Source organism: Leptodactylus fuscus, chromosome 1 (assembly GCF_031893055.1).
Source record: "Leptodactylus fuscus isolate aLepFus1 chromosome 1, aLepFus1.hap2, whole genome shotgun sequence".
NCBI lineage: Eukaryota > Metazoa > Chordata > Amphibia > Anura > Leptodactylidae > Leptodactylus > Leptodactylus fuscus.
Genome location: NC_134265.1, coordinates 88,816,449 through 88,837,887, shown reverse-complemented (window position 1 = coordinate 88,837,887; position 21,439 = coordinate 88,816,449). Strand labels below are relative to the sequence as shown.

The 21,439-nt window shown below is 41.7% G+C and overlaps 1 protein-coding gene across 2 annotated transcripts in view; it reads right to left on the bottom strand.

Moving 5' to 3' along the window:
* NOS1 (nitric oxide synthase 1) overlaps window positions 1-21,439 on the bottom strand; it is a 68,903-nt gene that overhangs the window by 44,440 nt on the left and 3,024 nt on the right. For both annotated transcript variants that reach the window (XM_075273188.1, XM_075273180.1), the window contains exon 2: window positions 9,036-9,141. In XM_075273188.1, coding sequence (XP_075129289.1) covers window positions 9,036-9,141 — 106 coding nt within the window. The remainder of the gene's footprint in view (window positions 1-9,035; window positions 9,142-21,439) is intronic.

Genomic DNA, 21,439 nt, shown 5'->3' with positions numbered 1-21,439 from the left:
CGCCACTTTGTTGACTTCTCCCTCATCCTCCCCTGTTCCTGTCTTATCTCCTTCTCCTGCACCATCAAAGGCACCATCAGGCGCTTCTTTACAACAACCCACCATCTCTCAGACATTGGAGCGGCGGCAGAAATACACTGCTAACCACCCACACGCGCAAGCCTTGAACGCCAACATCGCTAAACTGCTGGCCCAGGAGATGTTGGCGTTCCGGCTTGTTGAAACTCCCGCCTTCCTGGACCTGATGGCAACTGCGGCACCTCGCTATGCCGTCCCTAGCCGTCACTACTTCTCCCGGTGTGCCGTCCCCGCCTTGCACCAGCACGTGTCACTCAACATCAGGCGGGCCCTTAGTTCCGCGCTTTGCACAAAGGTCCACTTGACCACCGACGCGTGGACAAGTGCATGCGGACAGGGACGCTACATTTCACTGACGGCACACTGGGTGAATGTAGTTGAGGCTGGGACTGCTTCCCAAACTGGCCCGGTGTACCTCGTCTCCCCGCCTAACATTCCTGGCAGGGACACGAGAAGAACACCCCCCTCCTCCTCCTCCTCTACCGCCTCCTCCTCCGCCACCGCCTCCTCCTCCGCCACCGCCTCCTCCTCCGCTGTTAGATTGACCCCAGCTACGAGTTGGAAACGTTGCAGCACTGGCGTTGGTAGACGTCAGCAGGCTGTGCTGAAGCTGATCAGCTTGGAGGACAGACAGCACACTGCCTCCGAGGTGAGGGATGCCCTCCTCGATGAGACGGCAATATGGTATAAAAACAACATCTCGTCTTTTATTCCGGTAGAGGGGAGGGCCAATCGCATCAATGCTTGCCACAGGCAATTGGTGCAGAATATGATGGAGATGTTTCCAGCATGTGACGTTGGCGGCAGGGAGGACAGTTCCTCCAGTAGGCGACCAAGTTCTCACCGGTCCACACAAATGAGGGGCACACTGTCTAAGGTCTGGGACACCTTGATGGCACCCCCTCGCCAAAGTGCCGCCACAGAGGGTCCTAGTGTCACCAGGCGTGAGAAGTATAGGCGCATGTTGCGGGAATACCTTTCCGACCACAGCCCTGTCCTCTCCGACCCCTCTGCGCCCTACACGTATTGGGTGTCGAAGTTGGACCTGTGGCTTGAACTTGCCCTATATGCCTTGGAGGTGCTGTCCTGTCCTGCCGCCAGCGTCCTATCTGAGAGGGTGTTCAGTGCAGCCGGTGGCATCATCACTGACAAGCGCACCCGTCTGTCAGCTGAGAGTGCCGACCGGCTCACTTTGATAAAAATGAACCACCACTGGATAGAGCCTTCATTTTTGTGCCCACCTGTGTAAAGCACCCCAACATGAAACTCCATGTCTGTACTCAACCTCTCCAATTCCTCCGCATCCTCATACTCATCCACCATAAGCGTTGCACAATTCTGCTAATACTAGCAGAGGCAAACAGAGAGCGGTACATTGAAGAATGGAGAAACGAAATAAATAACTCCAAGAAACTCACCGTGTACCAATCCCTACAAAGGGACTACACCATGGCCACCTACCTGGAGAGAATACGCCATCCCAAGCACAGACAGACCCTGAGCCGATACAGACTGAGCGCCCACAACCTAGAGATAGAGACGGGGCGATACAGACAGACGTACAAGCCACGGGAGAAGAGACTGTGCCAGCACTGTGACCAGGGGGCCCTAGAAGACGAGACCCACTTCCTGCTACACCGCACCAAATACTCAGCTATGAGGGCCGTCTACTACCAAAGACTCTCTGCCCACATCCCAGACTTCATATCTGCAGACGAGAAGAGGAAACTCTACATCCTACTGGGAGAAGAAGAGGCCACTGTGGAGATCGCTGCCCAATACGTGTCCAGCTGTCACCAAACAAGAGGAAGATGAGACTCCATGGACTGTTATATTTATCCCAAAATGGGCTGGTTAGAGGCTCCCTCCACCATGAATTTGCCCAAACTGGGCTGGTTAGAGGCTCCCTCCACCATGAATTGGTCCAAACTGGGCTGGTTAGAGGCTCCCTCCACCATGAATTGGTCCAAATTGGGGGTTTTAGAGGCTCCCTCCACCATGAATTGGTCCAAACTGGGCTGTTTAGAGGCTCCCTCCACCATGAATTGGTCCAAACTGGGGTTTTTAGAGGCTCCCTCCACCATGAATTGGTCCAAACTGGGCTGGTTAGAGGCTCCCTCCACCATGAATTGGTCCAAACTGGGTTTTTTAGAGGCTCCCTCCACCATGAATTGGTCCAAACTGGGGTTTTTAGAGGCTCCCTCCACCATGAATTGGTCCAAACTGGGGTTTTTAGAGGCTCCCTCCACCATGAATTGGTCCAAACTGGGGTTTTTAGAGGCTCCCTCCACCATGAATTGGTCCAAACTGGGGTTTTTAGAGGCTCCCTCCACCATGAATTGGTCCAAACTGGGGTTTTTAGAGGCTCCCTCCACCATGAATTGGTCCAAACTGGGCTGGTTAGAGGCTCCCTCCACCATGAATTTGCCCAAACTGGGCTGTTTAGAGGCTCCCTCCACCATGAATTGGTCCAAACGGGGGGTTTTAGAGGCTCCCTCCACCATGAATTTGCCCAAACTGGGCTGGTTAGAGGCTCCCTCCACCATGAATTTGCCCAAACTGGGCTGTTTAGAGGCTCCCTCCACCATGAATTGGTCCAAACTGGGCTGTTTAGAGGCTCCCTCCACCATGAATTGGTCCAAACTGGGTTTTTCAGAGGCTCCCTCCACCATGAATTGGTCCAAACTGGGGTTTTTAGAGGCTCCCTCCACCATGAATTGGTCCAAACTGGGGTTTTTAGAGGCTCCCTCCACCATGAATTGATCCAAACAGGGCTGGTTAGAGGCTCCCTCCACCATGAATTTGCCCAAACTGGGCTGTTTAGAGGCTCCCTCCACCATGAATTGGTCCAAACTGGGCTGGTTAGAGGCTCCCTCCACCATGAATTGGTCCAAACTGGGGTTTTTAGAGGCTCCCTCCACCATGAATTGGTCCAAACTGGGGTTTTTAGAGGCTCCCTCCACCATGAATTGGTCCAAACTGGGGTTTTTAGAGGCTCCCTCCACCATGAATTGGTCCAAACTGGGGTTTTTAGAGGCTCCCTCCACCATGAATTGGTCCAAACTGGGGTTTTTAGAGGCTCCCTCCACCATGAATTGGTCCAAACTGGGGTTTTTAGAGGCTCCCTCCACCATGAATTTGCCCAAACTGGGGTGTTTAGAGGCTCCCTCCACCATGAATTTGCCCAAACTCTGCTGGTTAGAGGCTCAATCCACCCTGATTTTCAAAACAAATGTTGGTGCCAACCTCAACTTACTACAAGGGCCAAATTCACTGCTGGTGACAAGCTCTCCTCACTGCAAGTGCCAAATACACGTTTCAAGGTGTTTTCCTACTGTCAGAGAGGTGGTATTGAGTGTGTAAAGTGTGTAGTTGTTAGGCTGTGATGTTGGGGTAATAGAGGGTCTTTGGTGTGTTAGATGCCCCCAGACATGCTTCCCCTGCTGTCCCAGTGTCATTCCAGAGGTGTTGGCATCATTTCCTGGGGTGTCATAGTGGACTTGGTGACCCTCCAGACACGGATTTGGGTTTCCCCCTTAACGAGTATATGTTCCCCATAGACTATAATGGGGTTCGAAACCCGTTCGAACACACGAACAGTGAGCGGCTGTTCGATTCGAATTTCGAACCTCGAACATTTTAGTGTTCGCTCATCTCTAGTGCCCATACTTTTGCACCGGTCAAATTTTGGTTTAATGCATATTGCACATTTTCTGTTAGTACAATAAACCTCATTTCAATCCTGAAATATTACTGTGTCCATCAGTTATTAGATATATCAAACTAAAATGGCTGTTATAAACACCAAAATATTTAGAACAAAAAATGATTAAGATTAATAGGGGTGCCCAAACTTTTTCATAGGACTGTACCTATGGGACCCAGAGTATGCTGTGTTGGCCTTGTATATCATTGGTACTTTAACAAATCTGCTCACGGGAACTCTAAATCCACAATATTGCTGAATGGATGATGCAAAATGGAATAACATGGATTAGGCTCCAGCGTCTGCTCACAAGGGGATGGGTATTGCAGTGTACATCAGCACCAGACTGGTAGGGAAATCCTGCATTTATGTCAGAAATATAAGTGAAAAGCCGATTATGCAGTATGTGTAGCAGTACAAAATACAGCAACAGGGATTAATATGCAGCTTTACAGAGAGAAAGATTCAGCTAAATGTGGCAGGGGAATCCCATAAACTGCATGTGCAGGGAACACTTAAAGCAAATCCCAGACATGGTGTGAAACCTGTTTATTTTCGATATGATTGACATGAATTTTTACACACATGGAATATTCCTAAAAGTAACTATTTAATAATTACTTTCCCTACTGCATGTCTAGGATATTGATAAGTAAACTGATGATAAAATTGTAAGTTACTGAACCAGCCGCACAGTCTCATAATATCATTGGAGTAATAAAAGACTGTACCACATAAGTGTACCTCTAGTACTTGCATTTAGTAAGGAAACAGGTTCTGCAAGAAAATGTGACATTTCTCTATTATACAGAACCTCAATTAAGAATAGTACCATATAGGATGAGATCAAATCCTTATAGGGTGAAGTTCAATAGCCATGTCTGGTACAACTAACATGGTCTGGGTGAGGGCTGCACTTACTAGACCAATTGAAGCTCAACTAAAGTAAATTCACTATATTATAGACATCTATGATGTTCTGAACTCCAGATAAGGATGGGTCTACTCTCCCATACTCACAGCATTGTTTCAGTATGGGTCCATAGATCCATGGTTGGACAGGAACACACATCACAAATCCATATTGTGCAGTGAGTTCAGCTCAGCTAAACTGCGATCTTTACATGGACCATGTTATTCAAACCACACATAGTCTGAATTCACCCATAGACCTTTCACATATCGCTTAACAATTTAAACCCAAATAGCAAGACATTTTAAGACCCTCCTCATTTTTATAAAGAAACAACTCCAAAACAATCTAAGAGCATCTTTAATAAAAATCTGTCCATCTCGAACCTGCTTACTCCATTTTGTAGTTCCTGGAATTAACTCTGGGTTATGAAAATGAAATGCTAGTTTAGCTGAAGCCACGTGTTGCAGAAAAGCGCCATTGTTTTTGTTGCGTGGCTTCCAAACGCATGGGAAATGTAAAAGAAGTGCTATACCAGGGGTATAACTACTAAAGTCTGACCCCCCCCCCCCCCAACCCCACAATGAAAAGTTATCTCTTTTGTGTGACATGTAAAATTTAGGAAGAGTGTGGTTACCTCCCCCTCCATTCACTGTAATGTTAGCAACAAGATGGAATAAAGTTTCCATTTTATTTTTAACATTACAGTAAATGAAGACAGTAGCAGACAGTGAGGGCTCTGTCAGTCATTCTGTCCACTCTTCAGTCAGTTGTTCTGATCCTAGGATGGATTAGAATAACAGACTTGAATGACAACATTGCACCCAAAGTGATAAACTGTTGGTTACACTGTTAAAATACATAAAAAAAAACACTTAGAAAATAGTTTTTTTTAAAATATAATAGAGCATGAACTTATAATATATTATAATATATCGCCATGTTTGGATATTCCCATGTTTCCTAAAAAAGGAGGAGTTGATGTTTCGGTTATGAAGCAAAACTGTCGCAAGGAAAAGTGACTCTGTGGGGGCAGAGGGGAGACACAAACTGATATGTTCTCTCAGAGGAGATGTGAAAGCAACATGGCAGGCACTCTGAGGTGAAGGGCAGACACAACTACAAGAGGGGCCTGTGGTAAAGTAGGTAGCAGGAAATTTGTGGTGGGTCAGATTAAGTACCAGTAGGTCAGTTGGCGATGTGCACCATAGCTGACAATATGGGTGGGGGCTGGAACAGACAGGCAGCAGCTTTAGGTCCTTGATACTAACCTAAGCTCCAGCCCCTCCTCACCTCACAGTTCGAGGTGAGGAGACTCACAAACAGTAGACTGCAGACTCACAAACGTTTAGGCTGAGGCCCCACATTGCAGAAGTGCAGCCTTTTTTGTTGCAGATTTTGCTGCAGTTTTTTGAGCCAAAGCCAAGAATGGTTACAAAAGGAATGGGAAATATATATGGAATTCTTATACTTCTACCTTCTGCTTATTCCACTCCTGGCTTTGGCTCAAAAAACCACAACAAAATCTGCAACAAAAAAGCTGCATTTCCTCAACATGGGGCTTTAGCCTTAATCACCTCATGCTGTTATGTTCCTCTCGGGGCTTCAAAGAAGCTGAAAATCCCGGCCATGGCCTAATGCTTTGACTCTTCACCTCCTTCTCATATATAGCATGTAAATCACATCATGCAGGTGCAGAGAGCAACAGGACCAAGCAGCAATGCTGTAGTTGATATGACATTTCTTTTAGCCAGGTCAAATGTACTTCTCTGATGGTATCCTTTCTGGATGTGCAGTGACATACTAGAGCAGTGATGGCGAACCTTTTTGAGACCGATTGCCCAAACTGTAACCCAAAACCCAATAAATTATCGCGGAGTGCCAACACGCCAATTTAACCTTAAAACTCTTTGGATCCACAATTGCGGACCCACAAATTACAGTCGTGTGAATGGGGCTTTACAGAGCTTGTACTGAAAGGTCTGTACACAGTACAATCTGCCCTGCAGTGGCCCACACACAAACTACAATCTGCCCCGCAGTGGCCCCCACAGACAGTACAATCTGCCCTGCAGTGGCCCACACAGTCAGTACAATCTGCCCTGCAGTGGCCCCCAAACACACCGTACAATCTGCCCCGCAGTGGCCCCCACACAGTACAATCTGTCCCACAGTGGCCCCACCAAAGGATTATACCTGTATACTCCACAGTAGCTCCCTCCCCACACAGCATGAAATGGTCCACAGTAGCCCCCTCCCCACACAGTATGAAATGGTCCACAGTAGCCCCCTCCCCACACAGCATGAAGTGGTCCACAGTAGTTCCCCCTCCCCAAACAGCATGAAATAATCCACAGTAGCCCCCTCCCCACACAGCATGAAATATTCCACAGTAATTCCCCCTCCCCAAACAGCACAAAATGGTCCACAATAGCCCCCTCCCCAGACAGTACACATACACAAATATACTTACCTGAAGGGCCACTGGGCGTCCTCTCTCTCCTATTCACTGCGGGCGCTGATGACTTACGTCATCACATCTGCGCTGGTGCAGAGTTCTACACTCTGTATAGTCAATGTAGACCGTGCATACCACGTGGCCTACACTGATAGCCTTCAGCTGGATGTGCATTTTCACATCCAGCTGAAATCAGCGATCGCTTACTAACGGGGAATCCTCTGCGTGCCCTCCCTGGCACGCATGCCATAGGTTCGCCATCACTGTACTAGAGGCTAGTCAATGCTTTGCCCAGCAGATAGGGCTGCTGCTCAGTGCACATTTACTGACCACAAAACAAGTTGCGCCTGTCGTGCTGCTTATGCAGCTGCAGATCCTCCTGCTTACGGTACTTGGTCTATTGTCTTGGGTGCAATTGGTAAGGCCCAATCACACTTCAGACATTACTATGTATATGCCGATTGGGTGGAACAGGCCCCTCATTCTGTGGACCCCATAGCAGCTGCTATGGCTACTATATGAGTAGTTCTGCCTCTGCACTATACTTCTCCCTTCTGCTGAATCCACTCCTGGCTTAGGCTCAATAAACTGCAGCAACATTTACATAAAAAACACAACTTTTCTGCATAGCGTGGCCTCTAACATAGTTCACATATTAAAGAGATACTGTAGTTTAGAAGCCTCTAAATAATGACTACTCTTTGTAAAGCCTCATTCGTATGTCCACTTTTAGCAGCCGTGAGTTGTCTACGTCAATCGCGGACAGCACACAATCCTTGTTCACTCTCCATGACTAATCTGTCTTTTCTCATGTGTAAAAAATGAATCCTGTGGGTCTGCAATTGCCTTTCTTTGTTTTTTTTTTTCATGGACCCATAAGATATCTGTGATGTATCCACATCAGGAACAGAATACAAACCTGCCTCTATTTTCCTTTTTGCAGAGCCATGGTCCATTAAGAAAAAACATGTAGCCATTGAAAATGAATGGATCCATAAAAAGGTGGATAGTATACAGGTGAAAAGTCAGGCTTGTGAATAAGACCTAAGGCTGTACAATATTGACAGACTGCACAATATTGTCAGGCAGTGTCCGAATCACCTTCACCATAGAGGCAACTCCCTTCATTCTTCTATTCTTCCCCTGCAGCACCTTTTCAGATGTAACTAGAACGCAGGTCCAGACCCAGCGAGAAGGCATTGAAGGGTTTCATACTCAATGCAATAAGCTAGTGATGTGCCAAGGGCAAAGTGTTCTCCATGGGATTGAAAGCCGTTTTTCTAATTTTGGCATAAATAAAATATTTTATAATTTGCATTTGGTTCTATGTGTTTTACACTCCACTTAATTCTCATTTGCTTTTCCTACATTTTAGATTGCTGTCATTTCTCGCTGTACGTCTCACTGTTAATTCAAGAGTCTTTTGCCATTAATATTTCAGTAAAACTTCAGTAAAAAAGTATTAATACATGCCAATTCAACAATGAGCAAGACATTGTAAAAATGTGAAAAAGTAGTGGTAGAAATATCCATTGACTGAAATAACGAAGTAATCTTAAATAGGCTCTGGCATCAGAAGACAATCTAAATTATGGCTTGCGAAATGAACATGCACAGGTTTATCTGGCAGATCAGGAATGTACAATGCAATGTTTCTAGTAGTATGAGAAGATGCTAAGAAATTACTGACAACCTTGATTCTTAGTCAATACTGAACATCAATTTGTCCTTAGGATGACAGTACTCAATAAATGATAGAGCGAAGATGAGATTGGGAGACATTACTTGACATCCAGAACAAATATGACAAGTGAAGGATCTGCCAAATCTCGATAACATAGAGACAGCAGTAAAATATAATAGACTGAGCGCTGACATACCTGCTCACATTCTAGGTAAGGGTTGTTTAATACGACTGGCATATTGTTGTTGCTCCTCCATACATCATTTAAGGCAGCATCATTGCCTCCTCCCTTCTGGGGTTTGCTGAAAATAAAGAACACGGTATTAAGTGTACAAATTAGGCAATTTTACATTTACTTAACAATTTCCGTTGTGAATATTATCTACAGATATCATGAAACATAATTGATGCTTGAAGGACAGACTGATGATTGATAATGCACGCCATCTACATTTCATCATATTCTTCAATGGTCTTTCATTTACGAAGTATCTAAAACACATTTAAGGATGCAAATTTACGGATGTAGCAAAGTGTAAAGGGGGACTACTAACACCACAATGGCTTCTGATACTCTTAAATGCTGGCGATGAATTAAAAATGTAATTTCTTAGCAGCAAGATTGAACTTTGACAGAAAAAAAGTGCAAGCGGCCAAACAACAGCATGTAAGTGGTTTAGTGGCAAGTAGTGGTCGAGAGCCCTTTAACTAGAATAATATATACAATATAATATAACTAAGTATTTGCACTAAATACTGAGCCAATTATATCATGGAAAAATAAACAGTAGGTTTTTTAATATGTTGTTAGGAACCAAATGCAGACATTTTCTGGAAGAATACAGGAAATGTAAGAATACAGGTAAATCTATGAGTCAGTTCTTAAAGGGGAACACTTCAAGAGCATAGAGGGACAGACAGATGAGTGTGGACCATCCTTCCTAAAGTTAAACACTTGGAAGTTATGTATAACTTGTGTACAAGAAAAGCACATTTGTCACACAAGTAAATGTACTATATAATATGGCTTTTAAATAAATATTAATTCAATGTTTTTAGAAATGTATATTCATGGAACGTTTTTTTTTTAAGTAAATATGTATACCCCATGTGAAATAACAGATCTGGAGCATTTGTCCTATAGCTGTACATTGTATTGTTCCTCTGCTATTCCTCTTGAATATTTATAAATAAGCTGACAGCATTACGAATCCTACACAATCTGATACTGTCACTATAGATTACACAGTGTCAGAGTGTGTACAGATACACCGGCACATATTCATGCATTTCTTGGAGGAATAACAGAGGGAAATAGTGGCATGTACATGTGTGTAATAGCAAAGTATTGCTTATGTAAGTTTTAGGAACTGTAACGTCAAAATATCTGCTTCTATCTTCCAACATCCTGCAGTAGAGTATACACATGAATAGGAATCAGGTGCAGTACAGGGCACAGCCACAACCATATGCATGGCGTTGGGGAAGAGATGCAGCACTATCTGCGGCACCAAAGCCCTTTCATTTATCTGATCAGCAAGTGCACCAGCAAATACGCTCTACTATAACAAGATATTGATGGTCTATCCTCATTATACAGCATCAAAAATACAGATATTTCGGATTTATCATTCAGAACTAGCCACAATGATACATCTGGCCAATTCTCAGACTGCCTGCTTATGTTTATACTGTTAGAGAATATGGACCAATATGCACAGTATGATGGGACAAGATGTGTAAAGTAAGGTTCCTACCTCTATGTACAAACACTAAAGGCTATATACTTATTGACTAAAGGGATGAAATGGACTGCGGCTCAGTGACATACAGAGGATTATTTTCGGACTTGATCAGTAGATACGCCGTTGACAACTGTAACTCTATGAAACAAATCACATGGACTTACTTATGATAGGCATTATTTTATAAAGTTAGTGGTGCAGTTATTTTGGAGATGCTTCTAGAACTGGCTCTTACCATATTACAATAATACACCATGTAAAGAATTCTGCACTTCAGGTTTTGTTTGCTCCTTTTATTTTTTTTTCACCAGACAATGCTTTAGAGGAATTATTATTGCATAATAGTTATTTTCTTGTCTCTTGAAAAACTTGACCAATATTTGCAAACAGGCAGTAAAGTATAGCACAATGAAATACAGTTTAATACTATCACAATGAGTAGAGCTTCAAAGCAGAGAAGTTAGCTTTAATCTTATATAGATTTCAGTGATGTTGCAGGAGATGACAATACTGTATAACACTGTAGTGTGAACTGACCCTAGGCGTTTCCAGCGTTTCAATCTGATGCCCCTTGCTGCTTTACTAATACAATGTCACTTGCTTCTACAGGTATGTTACCACATTTAGTATCTCACTGCAGCCTTATTGAATGGTGCTGAGCTGTAGCACCACGGACAGTTCTGGGATGTGTACTACATGAAAGGGACCTCTTAGTTTTGTAGATCAATAATAGTCCCCGGGGTTGGAATTTCAGGATCATAGAATGAACAAACTAAGAACTAAGTAACTAAGAACAAACTATTAAAATCCTGACATACAAAACCAGTTTAGGTCACACGATGTTGAAGATTTTATTGTGGTTTTTTGAACCAAAGCCAGGAATAGATTTAACAGAAGGGAGAAATTATCTTTCCAATTTCTTTTAAATCTATCTTGGCTTTGGCTTTATAAATTGCATCAAAATATGAAACACAAAACTCAGCTTTTCTTCAATATGTGGCGCCAGCCTTACAGTGTTTTTTAAGTTTAATCTTAAAGGGGTTGTCCTGGGGGTATTAACTGTCTTACCTGGTGATGTACCCGGGGGACCACCAACATCCTACCCTCGGATAATGTCACTCCACCCCCCCTCCTTCCCTGATCTCACAATTAATTAATTACCTTAATATCGGGACTGGTTGACATTAGTAAAGCCAGCCACCATAGCACAGGCAACTAGGAGGGAGGTAGCAACCCCAAGGACCAAACACTGCCTTGGGTCACATGATCCAGGGGTTGCGATATCACCAGAATCCCCAGGTCCATCATCAGCATACCTGAGATCAGGTAAATAAATTAATACTTCACAAACAACCCCTTTAGGCTATAAACCAGGCAGAAAATCAAACGAAAGATGTACCACACCATAGAGGGCAGCATACAGAGGTACTGTTTCCCTATTTACATCTTGGGAAACTTATTTGCATATTCTTCCCATGACACCATAGACAGTAATATCAGTGTATGAGTCTATTTGACTCAGCTAAACAGTGCTTTCATCTAGAATACTATCATACTAGTAATTCAATAAATTACACAAGAATATGTTGTAGATGTTATCCATTTCATATACATCTCTCTAATATTTTCTCTAACCATACAGAAATGTGCAAACATTTTAGCCAGACTTGGAATAAATACTGCAAAATAACTATACTGTCAAAAAAATAGGTATTAACAGTTTATTTTTGTCATTTAACGAAATGAAGTAAATAATACAGTAAGTCAAGAAGAATATATCAGCACAATGTACTTTAAGAAAAGATTTTATTGTATTTCCCTCATTATTCACTTAAAGAGGACCTTTTACCACCTCCAGCAATTCCAGTACTTTGAATGTGTTAATAGGTGCCGCTCCACTGGTTCTGGAGCAATTGGAAATTTTCTCTAGCCCTCACCGTTCCTGAGCAATCAGTGCTGTTAGTTTTGGTGCTTGATATGCTATTTAGACTCTGTACTGTCAGGAGGGCAATGTCAGGCAGGAGCAGATAAGGGGTGAGATTCTGAGATCTGATACTGGTTTACTATGATTAGCGCTCTGAATTACACCCCTCTGCCTCACACCGCCCTTTTGACATTACAGACCTTAGATAGCACATTAGACATCAAAACTAACTGTGCTTGTTAATCAGGAATGGTGGGGGTTCAAGAGAAAATTCCAACTGCTCCGGAACCAGTGGAGCAGTGCTTATTCACACATGCTAAGAGCTTGAGTTGATCGGTAGGGAAAGGCCCCCTTTAAACCATCACAATGTGATTGAATTATTATTAAGTGGCCACTAACTTTTCAACAAACTTTGCATAAATCAGTACCAGTGAATATAAGAAAATTCATTAGGTACTGTACATTATCAGAGAAAAATGCCTCTTTCTCCTCTTATCTGTCCACTAAACTGACTCTGAAATATAAGCCAAATTCTGTCTTAAAGGGATCCTAAGAAAGGCTATTCATCTCGTACCTTTAGATATCTTCTCCGTGCCGCCGTTCGGTATATAATATGGTTTTCGTAAGTATGCAAATGAGTTCTCGTGCAGCACTGGGGGCATCCCCAATGCTGTGAGAGAACTCTCCAGTGCCGCCTCAATCTTCTTCAGGAACGGGTCTTTTTCACGTCTTCTTCCGGGGGTTGGCTTCAAACTTCTAGACCTCGGGCCTAGGGCAAAGCTGACTGCTTGCACAGTATTGTAAGCGGGCATTTTCATGTAGCTAGCAGGCATGCGCAGTCGGCTTTGCCCTAGGCCCGAGGCCTTGAAGTTTGAAGCCAACCTCCGGAAGAAGACACGAAGAAGACCCGCTCCTGAAGAAGATGGAGGTGGCACTGGAGAGTTCTCTCGCAGCATTGGGGACGCCCCCAGTGCTGTTTGAGCAACCTGGCCTGCCCCCAGTGCTGCGAGAGAACTCATTTGCATCCCAACAAAAACCGCATTATACACCGAACAGCGGCCCGGAGAAGACATCTAAAGTTAGGAGACGAATAGCCTTTCTTAAGGCTATTCCTACGTGTTAGGGACAAAAAAATGTCTTTTAATGATAGGATCCCTTTAATGGAGTTATGCAGAAAGGAGGTCACATAGATGTCATATCACAAGCAACTAGATATCTCCCTATCTATCTCACCTCAAGTGTATCTACATTAATACAGGTCAGTTTAATGTCCTATATAATCCTGCTTCAGTTTATGTGTGAGAGAGATATTAATGGAGCAGATTCTCCTCTAAAGATGAACCGAAGATTAACTTAAACCCGATAAGTAATAAGCATAATAAATCATAAAAAGCAGCTGTTTATTTAATATTTACATGTATCTTTGATTTCTGTCCGCTGTCTATGGCAGACATCATAACAACTAATCTCAATGCACCAACTCGGGGAGAACTGAAAATTAGACATCGCACTTGCAAAGGCCAAAAACTGCTGGAAAATGCACATTTTAACGATTGTGAAAAGGTTCTTCAACTTCACATATACTCACTCTAAGACCTGGAACACACACGCTGATGATCTTTTCATAACCATGTCAACAATTTGCTTCCTTCCTACTTGACAACATAGCAAACATCAAACAGTGAAATCTATTTGATATTGACATTTCTTGCTGATTTCTTTGAGACACGTTCACACAGCTCTTTCAGACAGGTTTTAGGCACCTTTCTCTCTGCATTAAGATTTCGTACATTGACAGTCTGCGGAACAGGAAGATTCAAACTCGAGTGGCCTCAAGTCTTGGCCTCGACGGACTGATGAATTGGCCTCTTTCCTAAGAAGCAATTAATATAGCATTGAAAGCAGACATGAGATTAATATGGCTCTGGCTTGTTTATCTGCTTACAAACACTGCTACTGAAAAATAACCAAGAAACTGAAACGCTTGTTCTGTTCCTTACAGAAAAACTTTTATACTGTGTAAATGTAAAAAGTCAAGTGTTAGCTAACAGTCAGATTAAAAGGATTGATTATGCTTGAATACTTCTATGACATGTAATTAATTAATTGATTAATTCATTCATTCATTCATTCATTCATTCATTATTGTTGTAGATGGTGTTTTACCTGATGAGAACCCATATTGCACTTTTCAATGGATGTCTATGTTCTTCAGCTTTTTGTCATTTTTGCATTACCCCATAAATCAGGTGAATATATAAACTTATAGCTAGCAAATAACAATAAATTGTGAAATATGGGAGCTACAGTGTAGTTAAAAGCCAGAGATGACATTCCAATGTATGTGTTCCTATGAACTATGCATAGCTCCATTCATATGCAATAACACCATATGGGCCACCCATTTCATTTGGATCCCGAAAATACTTCTGCATGAGGCCTAAACTGGCCATATGATTCAATCAGCTGCACAACGGCTATTTCTCCTGATCTTCCCATACATTATTATTATTATTATTATTATTATTGTTTATTTATATAGCACCATTAATTCCATGGTGCTTTACATTTGGGGGTTACATACAATACACAGAATATACAGGTAGATATAATACTAACAGTGACCGACTAGCACGGTGGGTAGAGGGCCCTGCCCGTGAGGGCTTACAATCTATGGATGTGAAGACTAGGCTTGACTGAGCATGCAGGTGTTCTTGATATGGGGAAGGGAATATTGGCATAAACCTGGTACAAACTTGTCTTGTCTACGAACAAAAGAACTGAACATGTTGAAATCCAACAGCCGGATAAGAGGAGAATACTGGACACTGCCACAAACTTTAAAGCTGGGGCCCCATGTTGGGTTTTACATCACTTGCGAAGTGGATGAGATTCTGGCTAATCCAATCCAGACATTGCAGAAAAATTCTACATTGAAAACAAACCCTTTGACGTCAATGTGCAGGTTTCAAGTTGGACTTAGACAAAAGTAGAGCATAATGCAGCTTTTCTCGACATGGACTGAGGATCCATGAAAGATGACTGATATGTGAATATACATATTCAATTGCATGTGTCAGTGTTGAATACAAATCCTGTCCATTGTAAACTCATGCGGGACATGAAAAGCGCTCATGTGAAGGAGCCTTACTCTGATGACTTACTTGGAGAAAAATGTCACCTTTTCTGTGTTTTATAAACTTTTACACAATGTTCTGTGGCAGGTTTACTGTAGGCTGATATACATTGTAGTTGTCACATAAAGAAAGTCTCACATGTGTGTAGCTGGCACATAGCCATTAGACTCTAGTGCTATTCTATTATATTTTTCACACTTTATGGGGTAGTGATATTTCGGGTTCCCATGTTCATCCAGGGATTCATTTTGATTACCATATTTGGAGTTGGGAAGGATTTTCTTACATTGATATGGGGCAATTGGAGTCCACTTCATGGGGGATTTGCCCTCTTCTGGATCAATTTGGTAGGTTTATAGCTCTGACTTGATGGGCTCATGTTTTTATCCAACCTTATCAACTATGTTACTATTAATATAATGCAACAGTTATGATGCCAGAATAGGAAACTAATGCCATGTATTTACACAGAGCGATACACAAAGCGATATCTATGTGTTGCTATGGATGTAACATAACATAACACGTGGCTGACAAGTGAAGCACATTACTCAGCCACCATTAGGAGCTAGAGCTTCAGCGCGTACATTACATGTCAGTCCATAGTGTGAACAGCAGTGTCTTTCTCTTTCCAACTTTAGCTAGATGTTGTGAGACGTCTCAGTGGCTCCTCTAGGGGATACAGAATTGCTTAATTGGAACTAATAGTTAACACAGAAAGGTCTTCACACATTGTTGTCACAAAAGACAGAGTAACAAGAGGTGAATCTGTCCACACAATTTTCACTGGTGATGAAGATGAATTTCGCCACTATCCTTTACACTGAACATGGAGATATTTCTAAGGCCTTCCAAGTGCCGTCATGTACTGCTGCACATAGGAGCACAATGTTATAGCAAGTATCAGCTACTCTATAAGAATAAATCTATATAGTGTATAAAAACAGATATATAACAGCTATCCAAGAAAATAATAAGAACATTGCATCAAAGGACTCTTAAAGGGATTGGTCACTTGTAATAATTTATGTCTTGTTGGAAGGGTCTTCCAGTTATAAGCAGATCCCAACCCCAAAAGTCAGCTGTGATCTATAGTGGAACCAGGTAGAAAGTATCTAAGCTGTCTGTGTAAGGGGGCGTTCACACTACCATTGGTGTCCGTTATGAAGGTGTCCGTTTAAAAGAAAAAAAACGGACACCTATCATAACGGACATTAACGGACACTAACTGATGCTAACTGAATGATGTTAATGTGTCCGTTTTTTTAACTGATCCATTTAATGGATCAGTTAAAAAAAAAACGGACACATTAGTATCAGTTAGTGTCCGTTTTTTATACTGTCCGTTTTTTTCTTCTTGCTGTTTATGCTTTCTGAGCATGTGCAGAAAATAAACGGACAGAAAATAACGGACTGTAACTGATGGCCATCAGTTACTGTCCGTTATATGTCCGTTGCCCATAGACCTCAATGTTAAATAAAAAACGGACACTTTCTGTCCGTTTTTTCAAACGGACAAAAAAATCCTGCATGTGTGATTTCTCTGTCCGCTTGAAAAAACGGACATGGTTGTTAACGGACACAAACGGACACAAACTGACAACAGATGAAATCCCATTGAAATGAATGGAAATTGTAACGGACACAGCTAGTGTCCGTTGCTAAAATCTTGAACGGACAGTAGCAACGGACACTGCAATCGGACACCAACGGTAGTGTGAACGCCCCCTAATGCAGATATATCCTTTGTATTTACCTTCCGGGAATGAGTTTTCAGATTACCTCTTTAAGAATATATAAGAAACTAGAACATAAATAGCCACATACTCGCCTTTCAGATTCGTCATAAGGGTTCTGTGGTCGATTTACTAGGGTGAAGCAATGACATGCCAAATAAAGACAGACCGCTTGGGTCTACACAACCATTAGTGTGGGAACAGTAGGGAATATAAAAGCCAAATACAGAATGTGCCTATTTTTTTAAGTTATATATGCCCTATGCAGATTGATACATCTCTTTCTAGGATTCTCATAATATAGAGCAGCCTGGAAAGCTAACAGGAGGGGCACACGTTGATCATGGCTTCACAGGACCTTTGTTTAGTAAAGTACGTCTTGGCTCCTAATCTTAGTTTGTCAGATCCCAAAGCGTGAAGACCCAGCAATAAAGAACTGCAAATTTGCAATTATTACAACTATGTAACTGCTTAACCTACTGTATTCTGAGGTTGTGGGATGTTTAGAATTCATTTACTAAAACCTGCAGAAGCCATTCAATAGAGCTAACATTACAATGTTGTGTATTCATGGTGTTCTTCTGCATAGAACTAATAAAATGATAGTTTAGTGAAATTACTGCAGAGTGTATTCAGGAAGAATCGGCATCGGCTATGCTATTCATACAAAGGTATACAGTAAATTGGAATGGAAGCCTATTTGCGACATAACCCACTTTATATTTATGCAGTGTTACATATCACATATCGCTAAGGGGACAACAGTGTTAAAGTCTTTATGTCAAAAGTAGAATTTTTTTCTCAGTCCTGACAAGTGTGATCATAATGCGTAATATAAGAATGTATTTAATATACTTATGTTACCTAATGGTTATTATTATTATGCAATTCAATTGCTTTTTATCTTCTAGCAATCTCTTCTACAGCATTCAATAATCAAAGGGTTAACTGATAATTGGCGTTACTTATTCTGCAAGGATTCTTTATCTGAATGTGATAACAGCCGTAATGCTAAAGGCAGGTTTAGACATTTTACTTTTACAAATCTGTTTTCTGTCCTGTCTTCATTCTGGATTCTTGCAATAATTCTTAGTAAAAATAGAAATTATGGTATAGAAATAAACTGAAAAATGCGCATTTCTGAGCTATAGGAAAGTTATTCTGCTTGGAAAATCATCATAAGGCTAAAGCCCCACGTTGCGGAAACGCAGCTTTCTTTATTACAGATTTTGCTGCGTTTTTTTTTAAGACAAAGCCAGGAGTGGATTGAGCAAAATATAGAAGTAGACGAGCTTCCTATATGTTCCTCATTTCATTTATAGCCATTCCTGGTTTTGGCTCAAAAGAAACCCAAGATAATCTGTAACAAAAAAAAGCCGCGTTCCCACAACGTGGGGCCTTAACCTTAACCACGGATTTGTCCCAGCAAAAAGAATGAAATGAAAATCTGCCATCATAGATGTAATGGGATAGAAGTTATTACTGACTACTCCGTACTTCTTGTGAAATAATTACCTTTTTATACTTAAAAATGAGACTTCTTGCTGCTTAGTGTAAGATTTAATGGAAGTGGGGGAGACATAGCAAATGTTGGTGACAAGGCAGTAACAGATAGATTTTACTCTTATAAAGAACTTCTATCAATTCAGTTCATTACCTTGACCAATGTAGAATATATGAATTTGTGATGTTATTCACCACTGTTCTGCTTTTTGTTTTATAGCTTGCTTAAGGTGGCCACATAAATTAGATAAGTGTCAGCAGAATCTAAGTAATTTGGCTGGATTGTCTGATCACCGAATCAGGGGAGTAACTTGATGGGGTCAGAGGGTGTATTCGCACCAGGGCCCAGGAGCTTTAGGGGGCCCATAAGCACTGGCATCAGTATTGAGATTGCAGGTTCCATCTGGCATTTAAACCAAGGAGACAGATTACCTTAACCACACTAAGGTGGGTTAAACTCCTTAGCTCCCGTAACCATCACTTATTAAGAATTCAATTTAGGGATGAGGTAGGGGGCCCCGGACAAAAGATTGTACAGGGGCCCACAAGATATTAGTTAAGCCACCAATTGAGTATGGCGATCACCTGATCACCTGTCGTTTAGTGGCTGATGTTGGAAGAGATAAAAATTCGGCTATTGGATTCCATGCATGTCCACGTCTTCTTAGGGTGATAAGTTGCTGCCTGAGGGCTCTGACAGCAGCCTCTTCAATTCTCCCTATTCAGTACACATCCACAATTGGTCAATGCGAGGGTGCATTTTTGTTTCGCAAGATGCCTGTTCATCGACGAGCAATCTACGGCATATGGCCAGCCCTACTTATTCAAAAGCTTCTATATCTTTCACCAATCCTCTTTGTATTCTCTTCGCTGGCATCCCTATAGGTGTTGGCATGCCGGGTACTCTGCTACTTTATGTTTATATTGTTATTTTATTGGGTGCCTTACTCATAGTCTTATTCCTACATTTTTCTATATGAGTTTATGCTGTACATCTGTGTCCACAAACTTAGTATCTAGCTTCCTTTATACCCCTTTCATACTTTTGCAGTGTAATTTGCATTATTTGCATTTAAATACAAGAAAGGCAATTTTGGACAAGCTGACCATATACAGTAAAGAAAGTGGAACCACTGTATACATTGCATTAAAGGGAACATGTCACCATAAAAAACAACAGTTTTTGATTATTAAAAATAACTGTTTTTTTTCCCCAGTTTTAATTTTTGCCGCTTATAGTTGTTCACATATCAGTAAATATTGAAAAATTATACAAATCATTTTTAATATTTCCCACTGTTGGCCACTAGAGGGAGCATAATCTGTGCTGTGTTGATGGTTGAATCTAAAATGGAGTGGCTTAAATCAGGTGTGCTGTAGATCCCATAGGAGGCGCTGTCTAAGCTCAGGGAGTGTTAACGGTATAGTCTGGTTGGCTCTGCCCACAAGCCCATCACGGCTAACATGCTCATGGCCTCCACATTTTTGGGTGTTTCATTGTTGAAGTAGAGGCTAACTATGCCTCTCCTATATGCAACCCTAATCTGTCTGGTTTGATGCGGCTACAGCAGGTGGTGCCTCATACTAACATTCACAGGAGGCAGCGCCACCTGCTGGATCCACAGCATACCAGGCAGAACCTAATGTTGCCCAGTCCTTTCTATCATTTATTGTTGTGTGCTGTATGCAATGACAAAGCACACACATGTAGCTCCTCTAACTGGCCAGCAGTGGGAAATATTAAAACTTTTTATTTTTACTATTTCCTGAAATGTGAAAAAAATGTAAGATTCCAAAAAATCCTAAAATAAATCTATGGTAATTGATATAAATAAAAAAAAATGCACATATACACATTTTCTAAACGAGCAGGGTGTAAATCAGGTAATTAATGAATTCAATAATTAATTAACTTGCAAATTAATTCTTAGTTTAGTGTATTTCAGGAAGTAAGGATTCCTAATGCTGTTGTTTATAGGGGAGATGCGACTCTGCGACTGGCAGAGATGCTAATGTATATAATCAGTATAACACTTTTTAACACATATAACACAAATGATATATATATATATATATATTATATGAATGACATGTCCTTTATTGCGAAATAAAAAAAATTAAGTACATATATTCATCAACATGCTCACATTATCTAAGACTGAGGCCCCATGTTGCAGAAATGCAGTTTTTTGTTGCAGATTTTGCTGCGTTTTTTGAGGCCAAGAATGGCTAAAAAAGGAATGGGAAGTATATAGGAAGTTCTTAGGGTCCATTCCCATGGAAGAAAATGGTGAAGTATTTGGTGTGGAATTTCAGCGCTGAAAAAAAAGCCACCCATTGACTTCAATTGGTTCCTTAGCAGAAAAAGGAACCCATTGAAGTCAATGGGAGGCATTTTTTTCTGCACTGAATCTGAGGCGGATTCCACACCAAATTCCTCACCATTTTCCTCCGTGTGAATGATCCCTTATACTTCTACCTTCTGCTCAATCCACTCCTGTCTTAGGATAAAAAATGTAGCAATATCTGAAATATTATATCATAATAAACAACCA